This window comes from Nomascus leucogenys, chromosome 11 (assembly GCF_006542625.1).
Source record: "Nomascus leucogenys isolate Asia chromosome 11, Asia_NLE_v1, whole genome shotgun sequence".
Lineage (NCBI taxonomy): Eukaryota > Metazoa > Chordata > Mammalia > Primates > Hylobatidae > Nomascus > Nomascus leucogenys.
The window spans coordinates 21,122,120-21,145,036 of record NC_044391.1 but is presented as its reverse complement, the minus strand read 5'-3'; the positions used below and the strand labels follow the sequence as shown (position 1 = coordinate 21,145,036).

Sequence of the window (22,917 nt, the reverse complement as noted above, 5' to 3'; positions counted from 1 at the left end):
CAAAAGCAACCAAAAGGTCATTCACTGGACCCAGCACCTGGGTCATGAAAGGGTTCAGGGCAACGTGGAGCCCAGTGGCTGGCAACTAAACCACTAAAAGCAAGGTGTTTTCAGAAAGAACAAAGAAAAAGGAAAGAAGAAAATGCAATGATATTGGAGGCATAGAAGAAAATCCAGTGAATTGGAAGCATTTTATGTTTACGTAAAGGAAAAGGAGAGAAAGAAAGAAAAAAATTGGTCTATCCCTTTTCTTAGCACTCACTCTACCAATAAAAAAGAATCCAAAGTATTGAATGTTTCTCCCTATACCCACCTAAAGTCTTCATCTTTCTAAGATGTAAATATTAAAAACCTGTCTGTTTCCTCTATATTTTTAATCTTCACAAAGATTTTAGCTGTCATAATATGAAATAAAAAGGAAGCCAGAGTGGCTTCACATGCACAAGCAAATAACCCAACTGTATATATTCAGGATTCAAAGAAAATGAATGAATTTATTATCTGACATTTTCTGTTCAATATTAACCATTTGCCTTGTTCAATGAAGGTAATTTACACCCGTTGAAAGATGTTCTGACACTTTTTTCGGAACATGCTAGTTAAAACACAGCAGTTTTCTCATCATGCCTTCCAGCTCAAAGCAGTCTGTATATCACAAGGTGGTCCATGGTACCTCAACCAATAGTTAACCTTCCATAATCTTCATCGACTACAGAGCCCTCATGTCTAGCAGGAAATTTTTACTAAACAAATTACTACCGGAAGGATCAAGTTTACATCTCACCAAACAATCCACCCACTCCCCACCTAAATCCAGATAAAAATGGCAATACAAGCTTAGTTTTAATGTAACCTTGAAACTGAAATCTAAAACATAAAGAGTAATTCAGCAAAGAAACCCCCCTGATTTCACAACAACTAATCAACCATGTTCTCTTCCACAACATTATTTACTAGCATAATGATTTAATCTCCCTGGGTCTCAGTTTCCTCTCTGTAAAATGCATGTAACTCAGTTCAAAAATGACATAGATCTATGGCAGGAATCTTTAAGGTTCACTTTTAGGCCTTTTTTTGGAAAAACCACTCATCTGCTAGAATTACTACCAAAATTACTACCAAAATCAAAGTTCTTACAAAATTCTTTCTAAGAACTTTGTTTTCCCAACTATATGCTGCACCTGTAGTAGTAATACCTAGATGTTATTTCTCCCTTTCTCCCTTCTCCTGGGAGGCAGCCTAGTTACGCACATACACTTTGGATGCAGAGAGACTAGGTTAGAATACTAGATTAAACCACTTTCTAGCTGAGGGACTCTGAGCAAGTCACAATTTCAATAAACCCCAATTTCCCCATTATCCATTTGTTGTATTTCCTTTTTTTCAGATGTTTTCCCCCATGGAGAGGACACTTACAATCTTACAAAACTGAGATCATACTCTACATACAATGGCTGTTTCACTGTAAAATAGTAATTTTTATTTTATACATGTTCTGCCATGAACATAATTACTTTTCTTAATAGCAAATATTAAAATTATTCAATGAAACACATGTAATTGTGGTAGGAGGTAAGGTTTTGAAACTGAAAAAAAGTCCACCATTGAGTTTAATATGCCTATTTTGCCTGAAAAAAAATAATCAAAATGGAGGAAAATGTGTGTATATATACACAGGCACACATATATATATGATGATGATGATATAATAAGGTAACTAAAGGGAATGCTGAAGATCATCAAAGTGCGTCATCCAAAACTGTGGTCATCCAATTAATGTCACTTTTATGGGTTTTAATCTTTTTTATCTTCTAATAACTACATAGAAATTAGTGCAATGTACACTGTACAATTTGCATTGTATCTTGCAAGTACACATTTATTTTTTTCCTTTCATGACTAAAACACCTTTTTTGTTGCACATGTAACACATCATTTAGATAAAGTAATGCAAACCTCTTGGGGAAAGTTTTGAACTCAATTAGGGCATCTGGGGACAAGCCATATGTTACCAAGCCTTTTGCACACCTGAACCCCAATATGTAATGACCCAAGGATGCTCATTTGTAAGATTAAATAGTCTGCCTTTTAAGAGAAGAGAATCAAGCACTGCAGGACATTCTCCATCATATTCACTTGAAGACAATACAAAGAGAGCTACATAGCTGAAGATTTAAAATAAACGAGCACCTATAACACAAAAGAATTTGTAATTCATGCCCTGAATAACTGTAACTAACATATCTCTTCTTTACCTATATTTTTTAATAAAAAAATGTTTTCATTAAAATCAAAAGTAACCATAAGTTATTCTCACTCATTTTTCTCTGTTGTAGAATAATACTTACTTATCCATTTCTTTGTTAGAAATTTCTGTATCACTGTTTTAGTTTTTCTTCTGGCTAAAAGTTCTGGATTATGAATTTGATATTAATAAATACACAATTTTAGGACTAAGGCTATATTTTCTGAATCAAAAATCAGAAAGCATTATCTAAAACCAAGAGCTGTTCCCAAAATATTAAGGTTGCATATGATTGTACGAATCATATGCTTCAACTCCTATAATTCAGCAACAGATATTTTAAAAGAAAGGCTCTCAAACTCTGAACTCACTTGAGGGATATGACACACCCCCAAGAACAACCCTTCCTAACTACAGCAGCAAAATTTTCAAGGTGTGTGAATATTTTGATAGGGGAAGTGAAGAGGCCTGCACCAAAATCTTTAGGGAGCACTTTGAAAACTCTCACCCTCTACCTCTACCACAGCCCATCACTGCTTTACAGAACTGGTGCAATCTCCTTTTTTGAAAATCCGTTAAAATAGAAAAACTAATACTCCAAGACAACTAAGTTATCCAAGAGATATGTCATAGGTTATAATTTCATATTTGGCACAATTCCCATGGGCAAATCTGAAATAAGCCAAATTTCTGGTACTCTAACTGCAACTCAGTCCCCTTCTTTCCCACTCAAAAAAAAATATCAAAACATAATTGAAAGACTGACTTCAATATACTCATTTTTTAAAGAAAAGTATTCACACACTTCAATATTTCAGCTGATCAGAACACACAGTTATAACATGTTCGAAATCCTCTAGACTAGAATAGTTCCCAAACTCTGAAAAACATCATAGTTTTATTCTAAATACCACACTTTATAGACATCTTACATGAGGGTAGTCAGAGACTGAGAAAACACAAAAGAGCCCACAGAATTGTAGAATCCAGGACTCCCTGGGTTCTCTAAGCAATTCCAAATGTCTTTTAAAGTGTAACTTGCAAGATTGGAGAAAGATATTTTTAATCCGTGAAAGGTCGAATAAGTACTTGCCTGATGCATTTTCATCTAGGTATAAAAGTGCATATTGAAAACATTTTTTCTATTGTATTATAACTACATGGGTCATAAAAACCTTAAAATTTTTTTTCAACACATTCCTTACTCATACACGTAAGATTCATCATTATCATAGAATTTAGAGTAGCTACTGAAAAACAGGAAAACTATTAATTTCATTATTAAAAAATTAATCAAATAATGTTGCACTATAAAACATGCCATACTTGCAGATGATTTCAGAATCTCATAATTTTTTGCTAATACCTGGCTTTTTCCTAAAACCACTGTAAAATAATTTTCCATATCCCCAGCCTAAGTTTAGGATGCTCATGGAACACCCAGGTCACAATAAACTTACCAAGGCAAAATAAATAAATTAATTAATTAATTTTAAGAAAATTCCCAGGCTCATATGCCTAAAACAAAGAACAGTTCATTTCAAAAGAGTTGATAAAATAAAACTAAAAGACAGCCAGGTACGGTAGCTCATGTCTGTAATTCTAGCATTTTGAGAAGCTGAAACTGGTGGACTGCTTGAGCCCAGGAGTTCAAGACCAGCCTGGGCAATACAATGAGATGCCAACTTCTTTATTATTTTTTAAAAAATTAATTTTAAAAAGAAATTTAAGAAAACTAAAAGTTATTAAGAAAGAAGGAAAACTTAAAAAATAAATAGTAAGTTTGAAAAATTACCAGAACTTTACACATTGAAAATAAAATAGATTCAGAAGGGAAAGTGAATATTACTTCAATTATTCCCTTAAAATGATGAAAGAGCTCCTTTAAGACGCTGATGAGTCCTAAAGAAATTAAACTTGCAAAATTGAAAGCAAACTGCTGGTTCCAATATCTTGTAATTATGCCTTTTATAAGTTTTATGACAGCAAGAATAATAAGAGTGTTTGGAACTAGGCCGGGGACGGTGGCTTATGCCTGTAATCCCAGCACTTTGGGAGGCCAAGGCGGGTGGATCACTTGAGGTCAGGACTTTCGAGACCAGCCTGACCAACACTGTGAAACCCTGTCTCTACTAAAAATACAAAATTAGCCAGGCGGGTGGCACATGCCTGTAATCCCACCTACTCGGGAGGCTGAGGCAGGAGAATCACTTGAACCCAGGAAGCAGAGGTTGCAGTGACACAAGATCGCACCACTGCACTCCAGCCTGGGCAACAAGAGCGAAACTCCACCTCAAAAAAAAAAAAAAAAAAAAAAAAAAAAAAAAAAAAAAAAAAAAAAAGAGTGTTTGGGACTACAAAAAATAGTCCCAAACACTCAGGACTGGAATCTATGGTCTAGTCCTGAGAAAACTCTGACCCACCTTGGCTTCACTGATTTCAATGATTGCTATGGTTCCTAATAGGAGAAGCCATCTCAATCACAACCCAGCAATATAAAGATTTCTACATCAATGGCTCAAATTCCAGTCAGAAGGGAAATAGGCATAGTGTACTGCAGCTGAGCCCATTTTGCACTTGTTGAAGAAAATAGAGTATTTAGGCTGTACAGAAAGACTTCCTACGTCAAAGGTCAGCATCTTTTTTTTCTTTTTTTTGAGACAGAGTCTCGCTCTGCCACCCAGGCTGTCACCCAGGCTCTGTCATCCAGGCTGGTGTGTAGTGGCGCGATCTCAGCTCACTGCAACCTTTGCCTCCCAGGTTCAGGCAATTCTCTTGCCTCAGCCTCCCAAGTAGCTGGGATTACAGGCACCTGCCACCACACCTGGCTAATTTTTGTATTTTTAGTAGACACAGGGTTTCACTATGTTGGCCAGGCTGGTGTCAAACTCCTGACCTCAAGTGATCCCTCCCAAGGTGCTGGGATTGCCACCAGGCCTGGCCCAAACGCCAGCTTTCAACAAATGAATTCAAACATGCAAATCAGAGCACTGCCCAGGAGGGAACACTAACCACCCTTACAGCAGAGACTTCCTACAGGCTATACAGCCTGCCACCAGGATGCAGGGTGCTCACAACAGAAAGAGGACACTACTCATGTTTTCCATTTCTGTAATATTCTGCCTTTTGAGAATTACAAATTGAAAGTGACTAATTCTTCCAAATGTCATACATCTTGCACTTTGTGACATGTACTTCCTCTCTGAATCTTTACAGCACTACCCAAGACATTTGAGCCACTGTCTGGGACTAGACCTAATTACGATAATTATGTCTACCATAATTAGGGAGATGGTAAATATGATCAAACATTTATAAAAAGGAAAAACTGAAGCACAGAAAGTTTTAAGCATCAGAAAATTAAAACTAAATTTCCAATGAGAGAATTAAGGAGGTAGTGACGTTCTTTTTCAGCTGTCTAAAATGTTGAATTTGAAATATAATGACTTCCTGGATTACTGGCATAATTAAAGAACAGTCTAACTTTTAGACCTCTTGCATGGAATAGGTTCATAGCATCTAGGACTGGCAGACATGACCACAGTGAAAATAAAACAGGACAGAAAGTAATATAATTTTTTTTTTTTTTGAAACAGAGTCTCACTCTGTCACCTGGGCTGGAATGAAGTGGCACAATCTCAGTTCACTGCAACCTCTGCCTCCCGAGTTCAGGCAATTCTCCTGCCTCAGCCTCCTGAGTAGCTGGGATTACAGGTACCCACCACCACACCCGGCTAATTTTTATATTTTTGGTAGAGACAGGGTTTCACCATGTTGGCCAGGCTGGTCTCGAACTCTTGACCTCAAGTGATCCACCTGCCTCGGCCTCCCATAGTGCTGGGATTACAGGCGTGAGCCACCACACCTGGCCTATAAAATCTTACTATAAGAGAGAGTGAGACAGAATCTCCACCCAGGCCCAGCCCTGTAAGATGCTGAGAGATAGTCAACCCATAAATGCCTGTGAGGCTGAACTAGATCAAGAGTCAGGCTGAGACCATATCCAGCCTGACATAAAACAAACATCATTTGATGCATGAATCTTTGAACATGAAAGATGTTTTGGGAAGGCTGAGTGGAGGAATAAGATGGAGCAGTGATACCAATGAAGAATTTATTGAACTAAAATAGATAAAAGTGAAAAGGTTCTGAACGGAGATGGCAGCAGCTGCAATGATAATGAAGTCACAAAAATAAAAGATAACTGTTTGAAGCCGGGTGTGCTGGCTCACGCCTGTAATCCCAGCACTTTGGGAGGCCGAAACGGGTGGATCACCTGAGGTCTGGAGTTCAAGACCAACCTAGCCAACCTGGTGAAACCCCGTCTCTACTAAAAATACAAAAATTAGCTGGGTGTGGTGGCGAGTGTCTGTAATCCCAGCTACCTGGGAGGCTGAGGCAGGAGAATCACTTGAACCCTGGAGGTGGAGGTTGCGGTGAGCCGAGATGGCGCCATTGCACTCCAGCCTGGGTGACAGAGTGAGACTCCGTCTCAAAAAAAAAAAAAAAGAAAGATAACTGTTTGATAACAGTCAAAAGGTACGAAAGAGATAGATCGTGAAAGGCCTTGACAGATAAGTTAGGAGTCTGGAGTTAAACCTGCACCTTTTAAAGCAGTAAGCAGGGGATCGGCAAATTTGTATTTCAGACCCATCATTCTGTTGGAGCAGGAGGCAAATCATAGGCAGGGAAGTCAGTTATACAACTACTCCAAGTCCAGGAAGAGATTACGAGGCTGAGTGTGCACATCAACTGTGAGAATGGACATGACAGCAAGGAACAAAAACCAAGCCAACACCTGGATGTGGGGTTGGAGAAAAGGTTAGGATAGCATCAGGTTTTTAGCTTGGAAAATCATGTGACTGGTACAGCCAATAGCAGAGAGAGGAACAAGAGAAGGTGCATGCTTGGGGAAATACAAGAATTAATGATATGTGCTGAGATCAAGGTGACTGTGAGATACAGTGGCAGAAACTTCTAGTGGGCATCTGGATGTGGAGGTTAGAATAGAAAGCTGAGTCAGCCACACTGACGTCAAGTGTACACCAACCACTCAACCACAGCATGAAAACTGATCATAGAGACAGAAGGCTGAAGTTATGCACAAGATGGGGAAGACTTAATTATCTTCAGAGCCTATGGTGAAAGTATCTATAAAAAGGAGAGGGCAGAAAACATAGAAAAGAAAGGAAAGAATCAATTATGTAAGCTTCTGGAGTAGAAAAGAGGGAAAGGAATTGAGAAGACAGGAGGAGGAACTGGCCTGGAACAAAACAAAGGACAAAACCCCCTCTGAGATCGATGGGAAAAAAGGAGGTAAAGACTGGAGCAAATGGGGGTACATGAATGGGTAGGAAGTTGAAAGGGAGTGGACACCTAATGGTATTAAGGGCTCTAAGAAGTTGGAGGGTATTACAGGTTGAATTGTGTCCACCAAAAATTCATATATGGAAGTCTGAGTCCCCAGTACCTCCAAAAGTGATCTTATTTTGAAAAGGGGGTCGTACAGATGTAACTAAATTAAGAGGAGGTCATACTGAAGTAGGGTGAGCCCCTAATCTGACTTGTATCCTTGTAAAAAGGGGAAATTTAGATAGACAGCCATGCATCAAGGGAAAACAATGTAAAAAGACACAGGAAGAAGGTGGTCATCTAGAGCTAAGGGGCGAGGCCTGGAATGGAGCCTTCTCTAACAGTCCTCTGAAAGAACCAACTCTGCTACTGTTTGTCAGACTTCTGGTCTCCAGAACTGTGAGACAATAAAAATTCTGTTATTTAAGTCACCCAGTTTGTGGTACTTTGCTAGGGCAGCCCTAGGAAACTAACAGAGAGAAAGCCTTCTACTAAAAGAAGAAAGGGTGGAGGAGGGTCGCAAGAAGCCTTAGGGGGAGTGAAAAGAGTTCAGCAGGAAACAGGCCAGCAGCACAAGGACACAAATGCAAGATGGTCCACAGTTGCCTGACATTCCAGCTAAGGATGGAAATGATAAATTTATTTATAGAGTGATTTCCTCAAGCAGCTCTTGGCAGCCACTAGGTAAGATAGGAAAAGATGCCAGGTCAAAATCAAGGGCTGGCAGCATACATTACAAATGAAGTACAAAGGGGTAAGGCCATTGAGGATACTGGCAAGAGAGTGATGTTCCCTGAGTGAACAGGGAAGGAACTAATGGGGGAGGATGGGTTATGGACTATGAGAATGGGATGGGACAGGCAAAGAAGGAATCATCTAGAAACTGGAAGCCAGCAAAGAAAAGATACAGGGAATACAGCAGCAGTGAGAGAGCTAAACAGGAAAGATTGTTAGTGGGATTTAATATTTTAAATCTAGGACAGTCCCAGTAAGATGCAGTTCCTGCAGAAACCAAGTAAGGGTAAAGTAGGTAGGTATGAGACAAGAAAGTCAGGGATGCTAGAATGTTGTATTACAGCGTATACATCATCCATATGGACACTGAGACATCCCCTAATGGTGATAGTTAGGGTAGAGAAAAGACTGAACCAGCTTCTACCATGCTCCATAAATGGAAAAGAATGACCAGAAATATCCACAAATCATATTTTTATCTAACCACTTGTATTAGTCCATTTTCACACTGCTATAAAGAAATACCTGAGACCAGGTAATTTATAAAGAAAGGAGGTTGAATTGGCTCACGGATATGCAGGATGTACAGGAATCCTAGTGACTTCTGTTTCCAAGGAGGCCTCAGGAAGCTTCCAATCCTGGCAGTAGGCAAAGGGAGAGCCAGTTTCTTACATGGCAGAAGCCAAGAGCAAGACAGCAAAGGGGGAGGTGCTACACACTTTTAAACAACCAGGTCTCACAAGAATTCCCTCACTATCACCAGAACAGCACCAAGGGGATGGTTCTAAACCATTCATGAAGGTTCCACCCCCAAGATCCAATCACCTCCCACCAAGCCCCCCCTCCAATATGAGATTTGGCAGGGACACGATCCAAACCATATCATCCCTAGATTCTGGTTCTCATAAAAATCACTGCATGGCTGTGTGTGGTGGCTCACACCTGTAATCCCAACACTTTAGGAGGCTGAGATGGGAGGATCACCTGAGACCAGGAGTTCGAGACCAGCATGAACAGTATGGTGAGACTCCATCTCTACAAAAAATACAAAAATTAGCCAGGTGGTGGTGTATGCCTGTGGTCCCAGCTACTTAGAAGGCTGAGGTGGGAGGATAGGTTGGGCCTTGGAGGTGGAGGCTGCAGTGAGCCACGATGGCACCACTGTACTCCAAACTGGATGACCAAGGGACACCAAGTCTCAAAAAAAAAATAATAATAACTGCCACCTTTATTATCTCTGGTATTACCTTTATATAAAATAATAAAGAGGGACATGGACTAGAAGCCAATATCAATGTGCACAGTCTCCACCTAACAGAATTGTTATATTAAATGTAAAGTAAGCAAGTTAACCTATAAAAATGTGCTTGGGGCACTCACAGACCAGACGTAGAATTTTTTTAATTTTATATGCTTTGTATACATTTTCCTAGGATTTGAAAAAATAAAATAGCTGGGAAATGACAAAATAAGTGCTGGCAGCCTTCTACTTCACAAACATAAAATAACTGACCAAAGCAGAGAAGAATTAGAAAACTCATACACGGTCACCCATTTTTAAGAAACAAACTAAGTGCTTAATTATCTGGATTATATGCCATAAACATATGAAACTCTTTGCATTTCAAAGGTTTATTCTAATTGCTAAAAATTGTGTATTTCTCACCAAAGAGCCAGGCAGAGCCAACACTTTGTTCTGGCAATCATCAAAGCTAAAAAACAGAGGGATAAAGCAGAACTGCATGAGTTAACCTTTTAATTTACCCATAAGAACAATTCATGAATTGCTGTAGCTATCACCATTTCCAACTATTTCCATACACATACATATACACTTAATTAGAGCTTTTGTCTCCAAAGTTCAAAAGGTTTTATGCGTGGTAATTTTACATTGGTGGAGATTATCTGTATTTTCTGACCTTTCATATATTACGCATCATTAATATTCTAAAATAAATCATTAAATCAAAAATAAAATTCAAAAATTCACCAGAAGTCATAGTGTAGTTATTGTTCATTACTCCAGGAAAAATGGGGCCACTTAGGGACATGGTCTGGGCATTTATTGGGGACAAAAGAGTAAAAAGACATTTGGAAATTTCTGCAGTCATTTCACAGACATGAAGTTGATGCTTTACCCAAGACTCTCATCACAATGTCACCAGAAACATTATGTCCACTAAAAACTATGACACAAAATACCAATCTTCTTTCACCTTCAATCTAGCTTAACCATGTGTTTCTCCAGTAATTACTTAGCCCCTTCATTGTGGCCAAGTACTATGTCAAACCCTTCCAGACATCAAGAAGTTGGGAGGGGAAAAGGACTGAAACTAATAAAATTTTACTTGGGATATCTTTAGAAATGATTAGTCCATCCAAGTAAAATGTGCAGATTTAGCCCACAGAACATTAAATGGCTAATATTGTAGTCAGGGACCAAATACACAATGAATGAAAAGCAAAATGATCATTCATAGAATGTCCCCTCTCCAACTATGACCGGCTTCAGCAAAATTTCTATTGTTTACTTATTGTAAACACCTGAAGGCCTCAATACTTAACTTCCAAACTGTTCAATTAAACACACACACACACACGTGCGCACACAAACACACACGTGCGCACACAAACGCGGCCCAGTTTACAACAAGCATAGTTTCTGAATATAATTCCAGTCTGGTTTTGAAAATTAGCAGATTAGACTGAAATCATGGCATTTCAGTCTATGATTAAATAAGTCTGTATTTCTTTTTCTCCTGGGTTCAAGGTCAAACATTTGACACACACTCTAGAGGCATCCTCTACATGAATCAGGGAGCTGCTACCAAACTCCAGCTCACGCACTCTCTGGAAGAGGCCACTCCTTGAGATAAGGAGCCCTCCAGCTCATAAATACTAAGGAGAGTTGCCACACCTTATTGCATACCTAAGAAGCTGAACCAACCCTCAAAGTTTTAAGACTCAAATCTGAATTGATTCCAATGGACTGTAGAGTTCCCCAGCTCCAGGAGAGAGAAAGTAAAAAACAGGCGTTCAAGAAAATTTCTACTATTATAATCTGAAAATGATCACAGAAGAACTCAGTTCCTATGTACATAAGCAGAGTTTTAGTGCTCTTTTCTGATGTGATAAAATTGTCATTTTGATCCTTTTGTATAGTTCATAAGTGTGATGACTGGGGTTTCACCTCATGTGTAAGATGTGCCTCCCTCAAACCTTACTACAAGGTCAGCACATTACCTGTCTGACATAAAAACATGAAAAAAATCGTAATCTTATGTTAGTTGTTACATTATTTAGAATCCTACATTTAGAGCTAAGAGGCAACTTGAAGATCATAGTTCAACTGATTTTACAAATGAGAATGTCATGGCCGGGGTAAGTTAAACGACCTGCCCAAATAACTAGAAAGTGGCAGATGAGAATCCACATTGCCTGACACCTAATTCATCACTCTCTCTAACTCCTCTACAATAGATATTTACTCATATTCAATAGATACGTACTGAATGTTAACTATGTGCAACACACCCAGGGATTAAAAAGTGAATGCAATCACCCCCATATGGAATCTAAACAATGGTGGGTTTTAGATAATATTTTCTCAGTTTTAATATGCAAGTCATCACATGAAGCTTTAGGTGAAATGTTAGAGGAATATCTGAAATTAACTCTCCTCATAGCTGTAATTATTCATTTTTTAATCCTTCTATCTACTCTGTAGCCCTTCCAACTACAAAAGGTGGATGTCAAAGTGAAAGCATCAATGATGATGATGATGATGAAGGCAATGAAGATGATAACACCAATTATGAGCTATTCACTTTTTGTGAGCCATTATTCTGAAACCTTTATATGCATTACCTTATTTAATTCTCTCAACTACCTTAAAGGGAAGATACTATTATTATCTCTATTTTACAAAGGATATGAAACGAATAAGTCAGATGCCCAGAGGGTAGTTGAATTGGGGATTATACCCCGGCATGCCTTCATTACTACTATCTCCCAAGATTTTCTGGCCTTGAGTCTTTCCTTCATTAGCTGGAAATTACTTGTCCCTTCTGGATCTCAATTTCTTCATCTGCGTAATGATGGAGTGGGAAAATTATTTCCAATGGATCTTGCAAGTCGAGCATTCTGTGATTTACTGATTTGTGATAGTTTCCAATCTCGTGGCAGAGGAAGGAAGCCACTTTGCAAAAGCTAAGGATGATTTTGACCCAAATTACAAACTCCAGACCTTTGACTATACAGACGTTTCAGAATAACAGAGAGACAGAGTAGTTACATGTTTGACACATCTTTAACCTTCAGCTGGGCTCCAGCCGCAGGTGTTTTTTAAAGCTAATCACTAACAATAGTGTTTAAGCAAGAAAAAAGGTTTTTGAAATTCCTAATGATGATTAGGAAGAGTTTGTAAAAACATGGGAAAATATAATGTTATCTTATCAAAGAAAAAAGCGGGATATAATAATGGGCTGCTTTTTTAAAACACGGGGAAAGAAGCAAGAACATTCAACAGTTGTTGTATCAGGGTAACAGGATTTATGAGATATTTTCTTTCTCCTTTTCCTTATTTCTCTCTCTTTATGTAAGCTTAAATTATCTACATAATTAGAGGTGAAACTTTCTTTTCGAAGAGAAAAATGGTGCCAAATATTCTCATATTGATTTCTCCTGAAAAGAAAGAAAACACTCTCCTGAAAAATATCTCAATAACAACACTACCGAAATTCCAGAAATACAGGTTTAGAGGAAAACTCCATTATTGCCCACTATGAAGGGAGAAGAAAAGACTCCTCTATTGCTTCAAGCCTAGAAGAATTAAGTTTTTTAGAGGATGTCACAGGAATGCTGGCAGGGAAAGTTGCTTTGGAGTCCAGGGACACACAGCTTTGTAAAGCTCAGCCCAGGAAAAAGAGAACAGGTGCAGCAGATGAAGCAGCAGACCGTGACAGCCAAATGACGGTGGCCCTATCCAGAAATCCCAGCCTGGAGCAGGTTCTCCCTGAGCAGACCTGCCGTGCACCACGGCCAGCCACATGGCCAAAGGGACTTTCCATGAGCACAAATGCCCTTTCCTCACTGAAGCACTGCAGCAGAGAGAAGACAGGTAGCATATTTCATGGAATATGTAACTATTAAAACAAACCAAACCACCAAACCAAACTAATTTATGCTTTCATCAGGCTTTAGGGTAAGCACACGGTATAGATAACACCCATGTTCCTATATAAAAACACAATCTATATACACATGTGGCCCAGTTTACAACACAGATCAATGAGTGTGGCTCAGGATGGTTACAATGAAACACTTCACTCTTTGGCACTGTGAAAACATTTTGTAAACATCAATTATTTCTCTGGTGATTCCCACTTATACTACAAAAATTCAGGAATGACTGCAATTTTAAAATCACATTCAGGATGCTATTAATTACATATGAACTCTCTGCCTTCCTTGAACAGTATTTTACACTACTTTGTGGCAAGTAGATCAAGACAGATCTGATATATAAAGAATAGGAAAACTAGAACAGGAAAAGTCAGCTCCTCCTTTGGGAGACTGACAGACGATATGTGGCATCAACAACACATCACACTCTGATTCAGCTGAGGTCTGCAAGGAGCCATGGCGCCCAACTTACCAACAGCTCCAGACTTGCCTTAAGCACGTACATCACTCTGCGTGTCTCAAGCACTACCACCAGCAAGAAGGCAACAACACAAAGGCCTGCATGTGTCTTCTAATTAGTTCATTTATTCATTGAAAAAGACATATTTCTGTTACTTGCTACCAAAACTCATTTGAACAATTATTTAACATTTGAAAACATAATAATGCAATGAAATAAACAGATGTCATCTCATGTTTTAAAGGCATTTTTTTTTCTAAGTACAAAGTTGGCAGCTACTGACTTTACCTGGTAGTCATTAAACACATCTAACATTAGATAAAGAAATTTAACCTACCTCATCAAAGGTGGTGTCATCTTTCTTCAAAGCTATAAAATAAGAAGGAAAAGGAAACAGTTATTGTGAAAAATTCCAAAGAGACTAAGTTACAGAAAACAGAAAAAAAAAAAAACAAGGCAGTATAGTGTTTTCATTTCAGAAAGTAAATTGTACCCCAACCTGAATAACAATGTTATGATACAAATATGAAAACTGCAAATGAAAGAGAATTGCACAGCAATTCTTCTTTTTGAAATATTTTTTATAAATATGCAAATAGAACTATCCTCCCAGATATTAAAAGAAGCACACATAACTGTTCCCTATCTCTTCTTTAGTTTGAACATGTTTCAATGAAAGTATAAAAGAATCAAAAGTAATCTTAAAGAAATTTCCCCTTAAACTCCTGGGTTTTGAGAAGATATCACCAATTGTTAGGATGACACCTTCTTTGCATAGAACCCTGAATGACATTTTCATAGTAAGTGAAGTGTAAGTGTGTTGATGAAAGACTAAGCCTGCTAAAATAAGCATTGCAGAGTAAGAGACATAATTTAAACATTTCAACATGATAAATTTTATAACAAAGTATTTCAAAAGAAAACAATACATTCAGAATATTTTATAGGAACCAGCAAATACTTCGAATTTACTTTAAATACAGACGTGTCACTTAACAACTGGGATACATTCTGAGAAATGCCCCGTTAGGCAATTTCATTGTGCAAATGTCACAGAGTGTACTTATACAAACCTAGATGATACCACCTACTACACACCGAGGCCATATGGTATAGCCTATTACTCCTAGGCTACAAACCTATATAGCATGTTACTGTACTGAATACTATAGGCAACTGTAACACAATGGCAAATATTTGTGTATCTAAACATAGAAAAATGTACAGTAAAATACAGTATTGTAATCTTGTGGGACTACCATCAAGTATGCATGACTGTTCATAGCTTTAGAACTGGAATTTTTTCACCCAACATAGAAGGAGAAGAATTTCACCTACAGTTGGCAAACATCTAGATCCTTACATTTTACAATTACTTAGAATGTTTCATATTAAGAAGAATGCATTAAATAGCTAATTTATCTGAAACTACTAGCTGGAGAAATGTTTCAAATTTACAGAACAGTGCATAGGTGTTTGATGCTTTATACCTTATTTAGTCTGGATAGAAGCACTTGAGTAGCTATTACTTGGAAAGCTTTGTTCTGACAAAAGCAATGAAAAGCAAATTATTCTGGCAATTAAGCTCTGAGAAAAGTAATGTGCCTAAACTGAAGCTATCATAGAAAAGCTTAGGATGCATACTCTAACAATCGTGAAAAGGTTATTTTCTCTGTTTCATATATTTGTGTTTTCAAGAAGAATGTGATTGTGGTGAGTTAAGGGGGACGCAGGTAGGCTGAGGGAAATAAAACGTTTCTAAATGTTTCTTATTTTTCCCTTTTGCCTAATAAACTAATCTTTCTTTATTGGATAACCATTTCTTCTGAAAGTGAATGGAAAATAAAAAGATAGAGCTTTGTTGTGAATGGCTTACCTTGCATCCAATTACTTGCACGTGTTTTAATTATGTGTTTAACTTAACCTATATTAAATCTAAAATAACCTACATTAAATCTAAAATAATCTGTTTTGATAGAACCATATTAAGATCCTAGCTACTTCCTAATGTCTGCATTTTCACTAGAATTTAACTTCCAGGCTACAAGGCTCTGTATAAATACCAGTCAACAATATTACTATACTGTCTACTCCCTCAACCCAAGGCGTGTCCTTTAATTAACATACTTGACTAATGAGTCCTTTACAAAACATTAGTAATGTAATTCTAAATATAGACAAGTTGCTTCATCTGAAAAACTAAACTTTTTGGAATAAGAAATTAATAGCCCATTGATTTCAAATACAAAGTCTAACATAAGCAAATTACCATACGGCCTCATACCTAGCTCATTTAACAAAGATTAATGGAACACACGCACTATGTGGCTGCCATGCAAGATGCAAAGCTACAGCAGCAAACTTACAATTCACAGCACAAACTTTTAAGTATACTGTCTTTATTTTGGACATTATAAAAGTTCTGGAAATTTAGCCATGTGTTTTCTTAAGCAAAGCATCCAATAAGAACTACAGTTGACACTACCCCACCAGGTGCAGTGGCTCACACCTGTAATCCCAGCACTTTGGAAGGCTGAGGCGGATGGGTCGCCTGAGCTCAGGAGTTTGAGACCAGCCTGGGCAACAGGGGGAAACCCTGTCTCTACAAAAACAACACCAAATATATACATAAATACGTACATAAAATTAGCCAAGCGTGGTGGTGTGTGTCATTCCAGCTATTCGGGAGGCTGAGCTGGGAGGATCACTTGAGCCTGGGAGGCAGAGTTTGCAGTGAGCAAGATTGCTCCACTGCACTCCAGCCTGGGCGACAGAGTGAGACCCTGTTCCTCTGCCGCCAAAAAAAAAGATACTATCCCTTAGGGAACTGCAAATATGGAATGAAGACCCTCAAGTTGAGAAATGAACACTGGAATGTCTTGAACAACCAGACTGGACTATTTCCTTCTTATCTCCTAAGTCCTGACAATTCTCCAATATTCTGGACAAAGAGGTGGGGTCTGGAGGTATCAAGAGGAGAAAATAGAAGAAACTGCAAGTGTATTTGCTATGACATAATGAACAGGAAGCCAGATTATCTCATCTGCACAATACTCTCAAGCTCAAGGCACCACAGAACACCATTACTTCACTGAAGTCATTCACTGCTAGACTGACACCTTACACGGTTTCTTCTAAATATTGAGTCCTTGTCCTGAACAGCAGTTAACAGTGACAACAAAGACCAACTTAAGATGTCTTTGCCAGATATTCATCAGGTCACTGATGAGTAAATTCTGACCCAAACAAGAACACAACATCTCATTATTGATTACATTCCCTGATTTCCATTAATCATTCATGTAAATGTAAATCCACAATTATCTTTAAGGATTTCTTGGAGTAACATGCATATTACATTATTCTGGAATAGCCAAGGGGCATATATCAAAATATTTAAGATCAGCAGATATTCTTTTCAGTCCTTTGCTCAGACATTGCTTCCTCTAGAAAGCTTTTCATGATTTCACCTAGATGAAAGTGGTGCTCCTCCTGTGTTCTCCAACAGCAAATTTCGCTAATCTTCATGGTAGAGTTTGTCACTTTATATTGTAAATGCCTATTAATTGGCCTGTTTTCCCTTAAAATCCTTGAGGACAGGGACCAGACACATTAGTCAGTCAATCTGACTGTCAGAACAGTATCTACAGTGGAGAGGAGGTACTAAATAATTATTTGTTGAATTAATGAGTCCTACCTCAACGGCAAAAGGAGAGTATCTTTTGAGACACACTTAAGTTTTGGTGTATGAAAATGCTACACTGGTTCTCTCTTAAAAGATCATAGATATAAATTCCATTTTGTAGTTTTAGAATTAAAATATTTTGAAGTTGCATTGGGGAAAATGTGGTACAATAGTTAAATTTTGTGTCTGAACATTTAACCTTACATTTCTCTTTTCTGACATAAGGAATTCATCAAATGATGACTGGACTCTAGAATTACACACTTAACAGCACAAGGTAACAAACCCCAAAGTTCAGTGTAATCACAGCCTCTTCTTCTTTAGTTCCCTCACAAACCATGTCCTTTAAAGAAATGGTATACATGGGGTTCATCTCAAATATCGCAGAGTATAAACTTCCTTTCTCTAGGAGACAGTCCAAATAAGTATGAAGAAATGCATTCAAATGAATATGAAAAAATGTCAGTTTGACCTTAATCATACACCGGATATTACATAAAGCCTTTCTCCTTCTAGGCTAACATTCAAAAATAAAAAAGAAACAAGAAAGAAAAGAGGAAATGAACTTTAATATACTTAAACTATTCAATAAGTTCCCATTTGTCTTTGTTAGCCTAAATTAAAAAAAAAAAAAGTGTGAGACAACTGTAGTAACTCCTAAATAAGGGACCACACTGACACTATTTAGTAGAAAACCATAAATACTACCGAAATTGATGGGTGACTTTAAAATTCAATTACACCCATCTTATAAAAGAACAATAACTATAACATAGTCATTCCCTGGCAGATGTCGTTAATTAGAGCACTATGGCTTGAAAGCCAACGTGTTTTATAATATAGTAATCTCAGCTCAGCTGTATTTGGGGTGGGCAGTGACAAAGTCAGCATGATCTCTAATGTGTAAACAAACACTAGCACTGCTTTATGTATTCAGAATTATTATTATTAATGATAAACACTGACCGGATATCAGATACTTTCAAATATTTCCTCATTTTCAGTAGATGAATGATTAACAATTTCTTACAGCTAAATAATAATATTGTACATTTCACCATACAACAAGCTACACTTTTGGGTCATACTAAAGCAGCAAAATAAAGTCAGCATGTCTATTTCAAAAGCTTAGATTGGTTAAAGAGAATGAATATGTTGCAGTGTGGATTATTCAACAAGAATAAACCATTCACTCTTTGATCTCCTCGTGAAGTACCAATGAAGAAAGAAGTACCAATGAAGAAAGGAGGATGATGGGGTATAAACAGAAATTGGCAGGAATAATGACAGCCTACGGTATTGACCTTCACCTTGTGACAGATACTGCACTAGATTTTTCATGTAGTTTATCCGATTTAGTCTTCATATATATTCACCTTATATGAATATTTACAGACGAGGACTCTGGGCTTTAGGGTAATTCCACCAGCTGCCAAAGGCACAGAGCAAGCAGCGAAAACCAAGTTCAAATCCAGGCCTGCCTAACTCCGTTTTAGGGCTGGCCACACTACAAAGTTAATGACCACTTCCCTCTTCTCCTGCTTTCTATCTATAAGATCAGTTATGTCAGTATTATGGAATCCCTAACAATAACAAAAACAATGATAACATATCTTGAACGTTTACTGAGTCTTTATTTGATGTGCCACACAGGACATGGTATGCATTATTTCACTAAAAGCCAACAACAAAACTGAGTTGTACATGAAAAACTGAAGCTCAGAGAAGTTGGGGGCCCTCGGCTGGGCATGGCAACACTGGAAACAGTCTTTGTGACACACAGCCCACATTCTTAACTCATGCACTATATATCCCACAGTAAGCCCTCAACTCAACAACCTCTAGTGCCTTAAAAATCCTTAATCAGAATGAGTTCACTGGTTTTAATTTTGCAAATACAATATAAAACACCAACAAAATAAGAAGATACAGATTTTGTTTCTGTAACGCTACTTTGAATGTACTTGGCTTGGTATACAACTATAATCACTTCAATATCTCCTTTTACAATATTCCACAATGAGGTCTACAATTCAGAATCATACTTTCCATCAATACAAGAAATAATCAGCTGTGCTCACTGCACTGCATTCTGTGTCCTAAAGGGAGGATATAAAATCCACCAGCTCTTAGAAGACATTTTAACAAGAGTTGGATTCAAAAGGAGTTTCACATCACTAAATCACAGTAAGCTAGAAAATCCAATTAACTATAATATCCCCATTTGCCAGCACTGTACTTAATCCAAATTTTACTGATTGTCGATCAAAACCTTGAAATTATTTAAACATAAGGAACTTTCATATTAATGTCCTTGGTTTCTTACTGAGACTCAATTGCAATGAATTATTTAACACAAAACTGGAGGGGCTCCAGCAGAATCATTAGCATTAGTAAATATATAGTTAATGTGTTTTAGAACAGGGCTTAATGGACTCCAGAACCCGCCTCTGTGAAGGTTTGGGTCAGGGCTGAAACATTCTCGTTAATAATGCACACGACTCAACATTTCCCTCTCTCACACTCTTCTTGGCTTCAAACTTCATCTGAATGCAGGGACTCTCCATATGTATCCCTAATTCTGAAGAGTGAAATTAATATCCAATATATGCAATAAATAAAACTAAAGATTGGTTTCACACCATAACTTTACAGTCATCTTGGGAAAGATTTTGCATACCAACACAAAATTTTAAGTCGAAAGACAAAAAAAAAACAAAAAACACTTGGCTAAATTTCGATCCATTGTACTCTCTCACTTGAAGAAAGTTTGCGTTATCTTACAATGAATGGGTGGAAGGGTATCTGTAACACTCACGTGCATCCCAGGGTTTTATTTTAAGGAATTAAGTCCCTTTATACTTAATTTCCGTTAACACCTTCGTTAACATGGATGACATTTAAAACAAGTGAAACAAAGACTAGGCAGCTTCCTAGGGACTCGCAGGGGTTATTTTTTGTCTATAGCATTCTCTTGTTCAGGGCAGTTACATGTATCAGTGAAAGTTGTGACAGTAGGGGAGGCAGCTAACTCTTCAGGTTAAAAGGGGTTTTCTATGCCCAATACTCAAAATCTAACAAACCCATTCCACGTGATACTGCTGTCACCCTATTACAACCTGTGACATGCATTTATTCTTCACTGTCCTAAACACTGTTGGTCAGTTGGTTGGTTGGTTGGTTGGTTTAAAGACAACAAGCCCCTCAGCTCTATTAAATGGAACAAGTTCGGGAGACATTCCTAAATGTCCAGACAACTCCACAGCGCGCATTTCTCTCCAGCAGCGGGAAGATTCAGAGACCTCGAGACTGAACATCCAAATCTCGCTTTCCAGGACCCGAAGTACCGAACAATAGGTCCCAAGGTAACTGTCCCACTTCCCTTTAGGTTGGATACGTTAAACAATACCAGGGCACAGTCTAACGTTTCACCAATTTCCAAAGCTAAATTACTGACTAAACGCCCAATATCAAAGCCTGTGCGCAAAAAAATAACAAGTGGCCCAAGCAGCCGCGCAGCCCCTTGCGCGGTGGGGGCCGAGGGGTCCCCTCGCCCGGCCCCCACGCGCGCGAAAGGGCGAGCACTAGTGGCGGAGGAGGGGGGACCCCATATTGAAGGCTTGAGAGAATCTACAAATGAACCCCCAGATCCTGAGGAAGAGGGGTCTCTTTCCTTTGAGTCCTTGCCCTCCCCCGGGTCCCTAGCACTGTGCCCTCGACCCCTGCCCGCAACGCACCCCCACGCCAGCCCCGCTGGCAGCTGCATGGCTGGTGCCAGGAGCGCGGCGGGGGCGCGGGCCGAGGGGAGCGGGCGCTGGGGGGGGCCGGGGGCAGCGCGCTACTCACCAATGCGACTGAAACTCTCCGACAAAGTTCTCCGCAACTTCTTCATCTTGCCGATCTTCTCGGCCGGCTGCGGCTCAATGAGGTCGCACATCTGGGCGACGCGGGGCCCCGACAACTTCCCCAAACTGGTCCAGGCACAGCTCAGACAACGGCGAGGGCGCGCGCCGCGGGGAAAGCGGCGCCTCCTCCTCCTCCACCTCCTCGGCGGGCCGGGAGGCGACGCGCAGGGCTAGGGAGGCGAGCAGCAGGCAGGCGGCGGGCGGCAGGCTCCTCTCCGGCCTGGGCCGCAGCTGGGCGGGCGGGGGCCGTTTACGTGGTGCCGGGGGCGGCCGCGCTCGCCGCCGCCGTGGTGGCCCCGCGCCGCGCCGCCGCCGCCCGGCTCATTTTCCCTCCTTTGTAACGCTGAGAAGCGCGGCCGGCAGGGGGAGTGGTGCGGCCGAAGGAGGAGGCGGGGGCGGGCCGGGGACAAGGTGCGGGAGTCGCCTGGCGCCGAGTGCGCGGGGCGAGGGCGAGTGGGCCGGCGGGAGAAGTTCTCAGCCCAGAGTTGCGGGCGCTGGGCAGAAGGAGCCGCGGCGCGGAACCGCCAGCCCGACCGCTCCTGCTGCCCTCCTGCTGCCGCCGCCACGCCCCTCCCTCGACGAAGGCCCCTGGGCGCGGGATCTTAGCACGCCCTCGGCTGCCCGCTCGCCTCCCGCGTCCTCCGCGGCCTTCTGTGTCTGGCTCGCGCCCCGGCGACGCCCCCTCCCGGCCGCCCCCGCGCTCCTGCCCCGCCCCGCCCGCTCGCCGGAGGATCGCGAAGGGGCCGGGTTGGGAGCGGGCAGCGTCTGGGGACAGCGTGTTGGGCTGTGGGGAGGTTACCGAAAGGAAACGGGCCGAGTCCAGTTGTTTGAGCGGCTTTCTCCTTCCACGAACGCGTGTGGAAAAGCGCGGAGTTGGGTGGAGGGCAGCTGCCAGGACTGCCTCCTGGACTGGGTGCGGTAAGGCCTTAGGGATGCATTCAGATGTAGGGTGCCTTATTTTGGGCCGAGAAAGCTGTCAAGTAAAAGATCCAAGGGGAAAGGTGGGCCCGGATTTTTTTGTTGTTGTTTGCGGTGGGTTTTTTGTTTGTTTTGAGGTCAAGTGCAGAAGCAGCGGAAGCTTCAACTGTAACCCTCCAGAAGGCAGGGATCATGCTGTTTCCCTCATCCTTGTCTCTGATTTTGGTGACACATGTCGGTGATTTCTGATAGGAATACCCAGTTCTGCAGTAAATAGCAGACACAGCCCTTGGTCTTTTTCTATTAAATTCTTAGAATATATTTCTGAATTGGGAGACAGAGGCTAAACAGATTCCGACCTCGTTTTCCCCCACCTCAAAAACAGAACTTTAAAAAGGAATGGGGGAGGTGTTTATAAAATCCCAGGACAAAC

At 40.0% G+C, this 22,917-nt stretch overlaps 1 protein-coding gene and 1 non-coding gene across 2 annotated transcripts in view; one reads left to right on the top strand and one right to left on the bottom strand.

Moving 5' to 3' along the window:
- CDK14 (cyclin dependent kinase 14) overlaps window positions 1-22,203 on the bottom strand; it is a 600,472-nt gene extending 578,269 nt beyond the window's left edge. Inside the window, exons 1-2 of the mRNA XM_030822052.1 lie at window positions 21,508-22,203; window positions 14,314-14,345 (exon numbers count right to left, since the gene is read on the bottom strand). Of these exons, the coding sequence (XP_030677912.1) occupies window positions 14,314-14,345; window positions 21,508-21,598 (123 nt within the window). The 5' untranslated portion in view covers window positions 21,599-22,203. The remainder of the gene's footprint in view (window positions 1-14,313; window positions 14,346-21,507) is intronic.
- LOC115837437 lies at window positions 11,481-11,585 on the top strand. Its single transcript, XR_004032478.1, has one exon. It is a non-coding gene; the product is annotated as a small nucleolar RNA U13 (small nucleolar RNA).
- Window positions 22,204-22,917: the final 714 nt, after the last annotated feature.